Below are 11,069 nucleotides of genomic sequence, written 5' to 3' on the forward strand. Positions count from 1 at the left end.
GTGGCCTTGATATGTTAGAAATTAATAGATGATTAATTTATTAATCAGCAGCCTCCAGGTTCAGTTCCACCACCCAGGCCTAACAGATGGTGGCAAAACCTAATTCTAGGCTGATGCCATTTCTGCCTGAGGCTGTGTCGGTGGAAAGGAGACTTCATATCTGAGCCTGATCTTCATTTGTGGTGTGGAGATAAGATCTTCCTATGGATTGTGGAGGTTTAAACCACAAGAGTGAAGCACCTGGCTCCCTCTCCACCTTGGCTCATAGGCTCATAGATGTTTGTGTTGGAAAGCTTAACTTTCTCTTCATCTTCCTCTGGGGAACTTGTTAAAAACTGCCTCCTACCTACTGGCCTGTCTGCTTCACACCTCTGGCCAGTGATCCCACTCAGTCTCTCATGTTCTTCAAGGACTTCAGGGGGAGGACAGGATACATACTCCAGTCAACCTTGAGGCCCTCAGGTCTAAGTCAAGTGGCCTGGTCTCAGGTGATGTTGACCAGGGCCTCCACTGCAGAGGTGAGGCCAAGCTGACAGTTCTGTGACAACATGTGCAAACGGCCAGCAGAATTGGCATAACCTACAACACTTACACGGAGCAAGGCCCTTTTCCTGCCATCAGATCCCAGATTGGTCTCCACTGGTTCCAGCTGCACTGAACAGGAACTTCATTCATTTGCCCCTCTTAGGAAGAGGTGTTAGAGGGAGACCACAGGGGCTCTACCAGGCTTCCAGCCCTCAGATCCTGTGGAGGCAAATCTCCACAAGGAGCTGGGGTTTCTGACCAACTGCATGTGGGCAGGTCAATTAAAACTTTTGATATCCTGCTTCCAGTCAGCTGGAAGCTCCTGTGGTCAGGCCACAGCCCTGGTGCCAGAGGGTCCTCAGGAGTGTGCCAGGGAGGGGATGAACATCTGTGGCCTCAAGGCTCCCTTTTGTTGAAGATGTAGCCAGTGCGGGGCCTTCACTTCCTACCCCACTTCAGCACATATGGAGGCTCAGAAGATCATCGTGTCCCAGGCCTCACTTTATTGTCAGATTTAAAACTCGATGTCGATGGCTGGGGGTCCCAGGGCCCCTCCCTTGAGGCCACTCGCTAGGGGCCAGCCCTAGATCTTGAAGGCTAAGGTGAGGCCGTCGCCCAGGGGCAGGAGACTGATGTGGACCCTGGCGTCCCGCAGAATGCGCTCATTCAGGTTTTGCACACACTGGGCCGCCTTGTCCTGTGGTTTAGGCTGCAACACCTCTCCACGCCACAGGACCTGCGGAAGGGCGGGGCATCGTGGGGGCGGGGCCTGGGGGGGTGCCTGAGCAGGAGGCGGGGTGAGAGCTGGAGACCCAGGACCTGAGCAGGGGAAAGTGGAAAACCTGGGGACTCAGTTCGAATACCTGGGGGGAGGGGCTTACGTGATTGTACTAGGCGGGGCTCTGGGGCAGGGGGGCGAGGAGGAGCCCAAGGAAAAGACGGACCCAGTTCAAGAGGGTCTTTCTGCCCCGGGGCTGCCCCTTACACTGAGCACAGCGAGGACGCCTCCGGGTCGCAGCAGCTGCAGGCACCGCTCGTAGTAGGCGGTGCAGTTCTCCTTGTCCGCATCCACCACGGCCACATCGAAGGTGCCGGCCTCGCCCGCGGCCAGGAGCTCATCTTGCGGGGGAGGGAGGGGCAGATGCAGCTGAGTCCGCAGGCCCCAGCGGCCGGAAGACCCCGCCCAGGCCGGCCCAGGCGCTGTGACCATTCAGGTACTCGAGGGCCCCTGCCTGCCACTCTGCATGTGGCCGCGTACCGGGTGGCGGGGGGGCTGTCATTGCCCAAGCCCGCCCTTTGGACCGGGTCACTACCTCGCGCCGGGTGGTCCCATTTGGGAAATGGTGCCAAGGCCCTTTCCGCTCCGTTGCTCACCCAGGGTCTCCAGGGCGGGTTTCAACCGAAGTTCGATCTTGTGCTCCTCCTCGGCCTGCGTGCGGGAGGAGCGGGGTCAGAGTCAGCATGTCCTTTCTTCCGGAGCTGGGAGTGGCCGGGCTCCAGGGGCCCGACGAGGGCCTCAGGTGTGTGGGACACTTACCTGCCTCCACAGGGGACGTCCCAGCTCCGGGGGCCCTGCGTCCACTTCGCAGGTCACCACGCGCCCAGCCGGGGGCAGCGCCAGGGCCAACGCTAGGGCCGAGTAGCCTGTGAAAGTGCCTGGGGACGTGGACAGGGACAGGCTCAGGCCAGAGTGGGGCGACGGCCTGGTGACTCCGGCCCCCAGTGACCCCAGCCGCGCGCCCTACCCAGGTCCAGCGCCTTCTTAGCCTTGATGAGGCGAGCCAGGTTGGCCAAGAGCTGGGCCTGCTCACAGGTCATCATGGAATCGCCCTGCGGCTGCTCCAGGGTCAGCTGCTTGGGGGGAGGAGAGGGTCGCACTAGCCCTGCCAGTCACCCAGCTGAGCCCCAGGTTTAGAGCCCCCAGAGGCGTGGCTGTGGGCGTGGCCCAGGGGCGGACCCTCATGGAACGCCCAACCATGCCCGGCCTGCGCGGACGGGGGCCACAGACCAGCCCTAGGTCACACAGCCACGTGGGTCCCTCCCGGCCCGAGGTGGGCGCCCGTTCCCGCTTCCGGCCCTGCTGACCAGCCGCAGGCTCCGCAGCGCCGGGTGCTCCCGCATGGAGCGGCTCAGCAGATACTGCCACAGGGGGCTGTCCTCCGGGGGCAGCAGGCGCTTCTCTCGCCGGGATCGCCATGGAGGGAACCGTCTCCCTGCCGGGGAGGGGTGGTGCTGGGTCAGGGCCTGGGGCTCCAGGGCGCCAGGGGTGAGCCTCAGCCGCAGCCAGCCTCGCGGGTTCACGGGCTCTGCTCCTGCGTCCGCCCGCCCGCGGGGCCTCTGCCGAGGGTGCCGAAGGCCCGGCCCTACTCACCCAGGAAGAGGCCGCTGGCGAAGGCAGCGCCCAGTGCGGCCGAGCCCAGGGCTAGCGCGGCGGGCACAGAGAGCCGGGGCACGGGCTGGGTCATGGTGCGGGCAGGAGGCAGCGGCGTCCAGGTCACTTGCGCTAGGGCTACTGGGACCGCCCTGGGACCCGCGGGCCCTCGCGGCTCCAACTTGCCCGGGCAGTGCCTTCGGAGCCGCGGCCTCGACCACCATCTGGCGGCCTCATGGCCTTACTGCAAGCCCCGCCCAAGTGGGTCAGTCGTCATCTAGTGGCCGCTTTCGGAACTGTGCCGGCGGCTGTACTGCTTCCTCATCGCTACCATTTTTGCTGAGAACCCCCAGGGGCATATGTGGGTGGGCGAGTAGAACGTCGGTATAACAGGGTACTAACAGGTACAAATAATAGAAATTAAAGGAACCCTGGGAGGGACCGAGAGGATCGGGGGGGGCCTCTTGGGGGAGGTCACCAAGGATGTCAAGTTGAAGGAATGTATGTTTGGGGGGAGTTGGGGTTTGGGACCCCTGGGTCAGGTCTGGTTGATGGGGTGCTGAGACAACACCCTTAGAATCATGCTCTTGGGTGCCAGCTAGGCTTAGGTGTGAGATCTTGGGCCCATCAGTCTCTTAGCCTCAGTTTCCTTTGTGTAAAACTGGGACCACTGTCTTACTATTAATGGCACCAGATCCCATAGCCTGGCACACAGTAGCTGCTCAAGAAATGGCAGCCGCTGTTATCATAAGTTGAAGATATCTTGGGGAGGAAAGATCAGAGGGCAGGTGAAGTCCCCTTTCAGGGCTGTTCCGCAGGGACGCTATCCAGTGAACAGTGATGGGAACCCCGACTGTGTGCCAAATGGGGCGAGGTGAAAGAAGCTTTCCTGGCTTGTGTTAGCGAAGCTGGGCTCAGAGACCACAGGACACGGGGAGCTTGTGTGTCCTGGCTTCACAATTTTCTGTTCTGTAAAATGGGGTTCTTAACAGTCCTGACCTCTCGGGAGATGAAATGAGAAAATCCAGGTGAAGGATTCACACAGGGCCTGGGACTTAGTGGGCTATAGCTGTTACATTTAAAAGGAGTCAGATTCCATCGGCTGTTGCTCCGCGGCTGTCCCCTGACACCAGCCTTCAGCAACCACACTGGGCAGACCTGAGCCCCACCGGGGGCTTTCTAGACGAGGCTCAGCCCCAGCAAGGCTCAGGGACAGGCTTGTTGGGGGATGTTGGTGAGGGAGTGGTTTGGCTGAGGCTGAAGACGGGGCGAACTAAAGAAGCCCGGGCGAACTAAAGAAGCCCGGAGATCAGAGCCCGGAACTCAGAGCCCGGAACTAACCGGAGCTGCGGGAGCTCTGGGCCCGCGGGAGACCACGCAGGAGCGTGGACACACAATGAGCTCTTTTGACCCTGGGGAAACCAGAAGTGCTTTCATGGTTCCTCTGCTGAGACCCTTCCACCAGGCCAGGGGGCACCGGGGCGCTGGGCTCAGCCGAGGCTACAAACCGGCACTCTCTTTCCTGTCTGGGGGTCTGGGTTTGGGCAGGCCCCCAGCTCACACCAGAACCTCCCCCCCCCCACCTGGCTTCAGGCCGGAGCCTGTGCAGGGAGGGGAGGCATGTCACCATATATCCCCCTCAGATTAAAAAACTAATTTGAAAAGATTAATGTATTCCATTCTTGTTACGCTGGCTCTGATACCTCTGGGCCTGCGGCTGCTCTGCCTCCTGATTATTGAATTTTTATGGCCTGGTAATTAATTGCAGATTCCCTGTTTTGTTCTATTTCTTTTTCTCTGACATTTTAATTTCAACAAAAAGCAGTGGTCTCTATGCAGCTTCTCTCTGGAGATCCTAATGGTCTATAAAACAGAATGACTTATAGACGTGGCACCCACTTCAGCTGGCGAGCGATTGTTTGAAACCTTGCTGATCACGCAAAATTTAATTTTTCCACCTCCCTTCCCCGTTCGCTACTCATTTCTTGTCTCTTCCATTACAGCGCCGGTGTCTCAGTTCACAATGAAGGGAGCAAAATGTCGCCTCCAAATCTGTTACAGGGCCTTTTCCTAGAAGACCAGGGGGCTGAAGACAAAGTAGGTTTGGGTTCTTTTCCTTGGAGGTGGCCCCAGTGGTGGCGGTGGAAGCTGGGCCTCCCCAGAGGGCCACGTGGATGTGGGCAGCTATCTCTAGGGGTGGGGGAGGATCATTTCTGCCTCTCTCAGTTGCCCTTTTGGCCAAGTGCAGCTGCCCCATTAGGCACCAAGGCACCTGCTGGTCATGAGGGCAGAGAGGATGGGTGCCCATACATGCTGTTGGGTCGACACCAGGAAGTCAGGGGGTTTGACCCCTGCCAAATTCTTAGCCGGACTGGGTCACTGGAAACAGCTGTTCACAAGAATGGATCTGGTAGAGGCCCCTGAGTTACTAACCTAATGCCCCCAACCCCTACTTCTCTCAGCCCTGCTAACATCACACAGGCTGGGCGCCTTCCCCCAGGACCCCCCAGGACTGGGCGGGGTAGGGACAGAAGAGTAAGGTTATGGAGTCAAGCTGGGCCTAAAGGATTGGAATTCAGATATCTTCAGGGGTCAGGCAGGCAGGCAGGTGGGGGGGGGCGGTAGGGAGCAGTGGGGACTGTGGTGCTCCAGAACTGATGCCCCATCAGGTGTGGCGGCCTCTCAGCTCCCGCTCATTTGGCCATGTGGGAAGAAGAGCATGTTGTGGCTGGAGCTTCTGATTTTTCAAAAGAGGTTGGAAATCTGGCTTTTAATGTGAAATCTCACAATTTAAAACACTTGGGTTAGACTTTTTTTTTTTTTTTTTAAGCTCCATGTCAGCCAAACTGAATACATCTTTGATCTTTGTGTCTGACCTGGCCCATAGGACAGCTGTTTCTTCTGATTTGGAACATGGGTCAGAGAAGTTAGGACATAAGAGTGGAGTCTGTCGGAGCCAGAGAGGCCTCACTGGCTGGCTGATCACCCCCAGTTCCCAGGCCCTGCCCCAAGAATCCTTCTCCTACCTTTGGGCCCTTCAGTCCCCTTCCTGCACTTGTGGGCTCTTCCCTGGCAGCTGTGGTTCTCCCAGAGGTGCCTGTGAGCCTCTGTCCAGGGCTTGCCTTCTTGAGGCCTCCTCTCTCCACAGACAAACTTGCAGCCTGGAGTCTGACCACATCTGGGTGAGGTCTGCCGAGCTTTTCACCTAAGACTTCGGGGGGCAATGCTGTGACTCTAGTGGCTCCGGGGGCCATGGTGGGCCGAGTGCGCTGATGCAGACAGACCACGAATCAGGAGCTTCTGGGGCCCCTCAGATGAGTGGGGGAGGACAGGGGCCACGGCCTGCTCCCGCCTCCTCTGTGCTGAGATGCTGTGGAGCTGGTGCTGGCAGTGCCCTGGCCTCTCATGCCTCAGTTTCCTCATCTGGACAGGCCAAATGGGAAGTGACAGCATGGGCTCCGGAGTCTGAGGGACTTGGGTTCAAACATTGGTCCACCACTCACTTTGTGGCTGTGTGAGCTCAGAGTTTCTCAGCTAGAAAAATGGGGATGATCCTTCTGTCTTAGTGTTCTGTGCTGTGTAATGAACCACCACACGCTGAGTGGCTTAAAACAATGCCATTTTTTATTTTTTATTTTATTTATTTTTATTTATTTATTTTATTTTTTTGCGGTACGTGGGCCCCTCACTGTTGCGGCCTCTCCCATTGCAGAGCACAGGCTCCAGACGCGCAGGCTCAGCGGCCATGGCTCACGGGCCCAGCAGCTCCGTGGCATGTGGGATCCTCCCGGACCGGGGCACGAACCCGTGTCCCCTGCATCGGCAGGCGAACTCTCAACAACTGCGCCACCAGGGAAGCCCACAATGCCATTTTTTAATCTCGTCGTTCTGTAGGTCAGGAGTCAGGCCAGGCCTGGCTGATCCTCCGCTCAGGGTCTCACCAGGTGGAAGGCACCTCGAATACTTCTGGTGCTTCAGATCACTCTGCCTTCCTTTTCTGCTTTTCAGGGCTCACGTGATTCCAGGGGACCCACCCGGCTAATCCAGGATAATCTCCCCATTTCAAGGTGAGCTGGTTAGTGACCTTAGTTCCATCTGCAAAGTTCCCCTTGCCATCTGAGTTGATGACCGAGAGAGTAACATTGGTGGTAGAGATCATGAGAGAGTGGTCAAATTCTGCCACCAACTGCAGCCTCTCAGTGTGGTTGTCAGGATGAAGATAACCCTGCCTAGTTCCCGTCCCCCCTCTTTGAGAACAACGGTGTGAGGTTTTTGGTTTGTTTTTATTTTTGGCCGCGCCACGCGGCATACAGGATCTTAGTTCCCGACCAGGGATTGAGCCTGGGCCCCCTGCATTGGGAGCGAGGAGTCTTAACCACTGGACCACCAGGGAAGTCACATTAGGTACTTAAATACAGAGGATTCCCTGCTACTGCATAGACAGAATGGGCGGTGGGCATGTTCCTCGCAGCCACCCTCTCAAGAAGCTAGCATTGCCCCCGTTTTCCAGATGTACAAACTGAGGTTCCCAGATGTCTGGTGACATATAAGTGGCAGAGCCAGGTGTGAACGTGTCCCTGTCTCAGCTTCACATAAGAGTTTGTCATCTCACCACTGGCCCAAGTCCAGAGCTCCTATATCCCCTGGAAGTTCATCGAGTTCTCTTGAGAGGCTTCCACCATGCGCCAGAGATTTACCTGTGATCTGATTTCTCTGGTTCTACTCAGGTCCTGGCATTTGGGTGTCTCTGGGAGTCCCCAGTGGATGACTTAGGTGTGTGTTTCATGGTGTCACCTACTCCTTTCTTCTTCTTCTTCTTTTTTTTTTAAAATAAATTTATTTATTTCTTTTTATTTTTGGCTGCGCTGGGTCTTCGTTGCTGCGCGCGGGCTTTCTCTAACTGTGGTGAGCAGGGGCTACTCTTCATTGCGGTGTGCGGGCTTCTCATTGTGGTGGCTTCTTTTGTTGAGGAGCACGGGCTCTAGGCGCGCAGGCTTCAGTAGTTGTGGCACCCGGGCTTAGTTGCTCCACGGCATGTGGGATCATCCTGGACCAGGGCTCGAACCCGTGTTCCCTGAATTGGCTGGCAGTTTCTTAACCACTGTGCCACCAGGGAAGCCCTGCTCGTTTCTTCTTGATGGGATGGTCAGGGTGCCACTATCACAGCCACTCCTGCGCGTCATCGTTTTTGCCGGACACCTCAGCTGACACTCAGGAGCCATCAAATGGTCAAGACTTCATGAGGGTCCTTTTGAGAAATAGCAAAGAAAGTCCCCCTGCAGCTCTTCTCTCTCCTCCTTGAGACACTGGCCTACATTGTGAATCCTTCCTTCCCCAAAAGAAGACAAGCACACACGTCCCAGCCTCCCCTGCAGGTACCAGACCTGATGCGCACAATCAGATGCAGTGCACAGGACTCGCATGCCAATGTGGCATGTGAGTCCATGGTTGGAAGGAGAGTGATGCTATGTTGCATCCAAGCTCTGACCCTCCCAGAGTCAGCTGTTTGCCACAGAGTAGAGTTTGCTATTTGCAACAAAGTGGATTCTGTTATTTGCAGCAAAGTGAAGTCTGCTGTTTGCCACAAAGCAGCTTCTAGATTTGCAGTTAGGAGTCCTGCCTAGTACCTGCTCCTCTGTGGGACCGATTCTCCCGCCTCCAGCATACAGTGTTACCATCCACTGCAGAACCAACCCCCTCCTTCTGCTTTGCCAACAGGAGCCCAATATTGTTCAGGCGACAGTGTGCCCAGCTCCGGGGGATGGACTGTGATCAGTCTCAGGCTGTCACAACCCCCCTCTGCGCCCCAGTCCCTTTTTCAAGATATCCAGGGATATCTTGCCAGGGAAAAAGAGGTGGTTCTCAGGACTTTTTATTCCCTGATAATAAGAAATCCCCTCTTCTTGCTTAGCCTTTTCTTACCCTGAATAAGGTTGTGTAAAGATGAAATGCTTGGAACTGTAGCAGCCATCTTGTGGCCATGAGGCAACAAGGTTAAGGATTAAAAAAAACAGTGAGGATGGTGATGGTCCTTGAAGACATTATCTAGACATTAAACCACTCCCAGCAACTGTTTACCTCAGCCTCCTTGTTATGTGAGAAAATGGAGCCCTTTGTGTTTAAGCAATGATTAGTTATTTATTCTTTATTTGAAGTTCAAAGCATTCCTGACTGATACAGGCACTCTAGCAGTGTGGCCTGTGCTCAGGGGTGATTGAGAGTTGGTGCTGAGATAACCCCTTTTGCTTTTTTTCAGGTTGAGTGACAGATTCCACGCTGAACTCAAAATCACACTTTCCAAAGGTAAGGCCTCGTTTTCCTCAGGGGTCGGTTTTCTCCCAGGAGACGCCCTACCCCTCCCCCGCCTGACAAGTGGAAATGCCAGTACCGTGCACCCCACCCTTGCCCTGCTGCAGACTCGTGGTGTCTCATCAAGCCTCCCCAGTCCCTGGTGAGGCAGGCATGATCACCCACCCTCTACAGACAGGGGACATCTGGGGTCTCTTAGGCAGGATGTGGGGATTGGCTCCAGTTCTGTATGGCACAAAGCCTGGGGTCTCCCCACTCCAAGGAAAGTCTCTCTATTTGCATCAGAGCCAGGGGTGCAGGGGCTTCTGGGACAGTGGATGACCAGACAGGGTGGGAGCTTCTGTGCAGCAAGCTGGGTCCAGGTTGGGGAAGCCCACGACCTCCCAGCATAGCGGTCAGGTTTCTGCTGCAACATTGCTGTGTGGCAGCCCCAAGTCTCAGCAACTTCCAAAATAACCACCTACTTTTCTCACTGCTGGGTCAGTGGATCAGCTGGGCTATTTCTGCTTGGGGTTGTGGGTCCAGATCATTCTGAGACCAGCAGCTACCTGGGGGTGCTCTTTCCCAGGGGACAGCATGGGGGCGAGAGGCCAACCACACAGGTGCTTTGAAAGCCTCTGCCTCAGTCAGGTCTGCTCATGTTCCAGCAGCCCCAACAAATCACTCAGCCAAGCTCTGCTTAGGGGGCAAGTGCGTGTACTCTGCCCTCTCTGTGGGGTGGCCCTGTGAGCTCACGTGGCAAAGGGTGTGGCTGTGTAGCCCTATTATGGGTCAGGGAGAGAAGAGTCAGGATCAGCAGTTCAATCTACACACAGATCCCAAGGGCCCCTGGGTGTCCCCAAAGCCGTGGGTGCAGAGATCCCCACAGGGCAGGGCCTCAGCAGGGACAGGAGGGCCAGGGTCCCTGCTTTGTGCCTCAGCTGAAGATTCCCCAGTCTGTGTCTCAGAGGAGGAACTTGGAGCTCTGGGAGTCAGAGTGTCACCTGAGGTCGCAGGGCAACCTCCTGCCTCTGTCCACCTCACTGCCATCCTGAACCCAGCGGGGAGGGAAAAAGGGGTCAGGCTCACCTTCCCTGGGTTCAGCCCAGGGCGCCTACCTCCCTGGGGAGGACGAGCCCCTTTCTTTTATCCCCATGCTCAGCATATGCCCATTTTCCCTCGAGACACCAGGACATGGAGCCTGGAACTCAAGGATTCCGATTGCATTGCATGGGAGACCTCTCAGTGCTTGTTTACTTCTGATGGCCCCTGAGCTGGCCTGGGGACATATTTTGTTTGCCTCGATCAGTATTTTGTTTATTTGAATGGAGCCAACACTAAACAATCAGAAAATTTCGCAAAGAATTCAGATTTGATTTCCATTTCTTTTGAAAGAGCAGCAGATTTGACAACACTGGGCCCATTTTGCTGCAGGGCAGGTTGGCTGGTGCTGTGTGGTGCCTCCCCCATCCCCCACGGGTCATGTGCCCCTGCCCCAGTCCCCACCACTCCCTGCTGCCTCAAACCCAAAGAGGTTCCCTCATATTCCACATTGGTCTTTGAGCTGCTGGCGCATGAGCTGTAACCTCTGGTTTAATCCATTCCCCTGAGGCCCAGAGAGGAGAGACACCTGCCCAGGGTACACAGCCCATCTCAGGCTTTTGTTTCTCTTTCTCGCTTGCTGAGTAAGAACTTCACCTGGATTCCAAAGAGCAATCCCTCTGTGGGCTCCAAACAAGGATCCCAGACTGTGCCGCCCACCCCAAGCAAAACGGTTCATGTCATGGTTGAAACTCAGAACACCTCTGGCGTTGCTACCCTGAGAGCACAGCCACTTTGAGGGGAAAATCTAGACTGAGATGAGCTTTGGGAGGTGTTACAGGGA

General features: G+C 56.1%; 1 protein-coding gene across 1 annotated transcript; it reads right to left on the reverse strand.

Moving 5' to 3' along the window:
- Positions 1–1,021: 1,021 nt before the first annotated feature.
- Positions 1,022–3,087, reverse strand: COMTD1 (catechol-O-methyltransferase domain containing 1). The gene is made up of 7 exons (XM_079721285.1): positions 2,897–3,087; positions 2,611–2,738; positions 2,271–2,376; positions 2,063–2,181; positions 1,900–1,954; positions 1,511–1,644; positions 1,022–1,261 (listed from the first exon to the last, which is right to left on the reverse strand). The coding sequence occupies exons 1-7, from the start codon at positions 2,988–2,990 to the stop codon at positions 1,109–1,111; spliced, it is 789 nt and encodes a 262-aa protein (XP_079577411.1). The 5' UTR covers positions 2,991–3,087; the 3' UTR covers positions 1,022–1,108.
- Positions 3,088–11,069: the final 7,982 nt, after the last annotated feature.

The sequence above is a fragment of the Hyperoodon ampullatus genome, assembly GCF_949752795.1.
Source record: "Hyperoodon ampullatus genome assembly, chromosome: 1".
In the NCBI taxonomy this organism is placed as follows: Eukaryota; Metazoa; Chordata; class Mammalia; order Artiodactyla; family Ziphiidae; genus Hyperoodon; species Hyperoodon ampullatus.

Coding starts and splice junctions, on each gene's coding strand:
- COMTD1 (XM_079721285.1), bottom strand. CDS start 2,990: ATGACCCAGCCCGTGCCCCGGCTCTCTGTGCCCGCCGCGCTAGCCCTG. Junction 2,377..2,610: donor CGCTGCGGAGCCTGCGGCTG/GTCAGCAGGGCC, acceptor CCCCCCAAGCAG/CTGACCCTGGAGCAGCCGCA. Junction 1,262..1,510: donor GCGTCCTCGCTGTGCTCAGT/GTAAGGGGCAGC, acceptor GCCCTTCCGCAG/GTCCTGTGGCGTGGAGAGGT.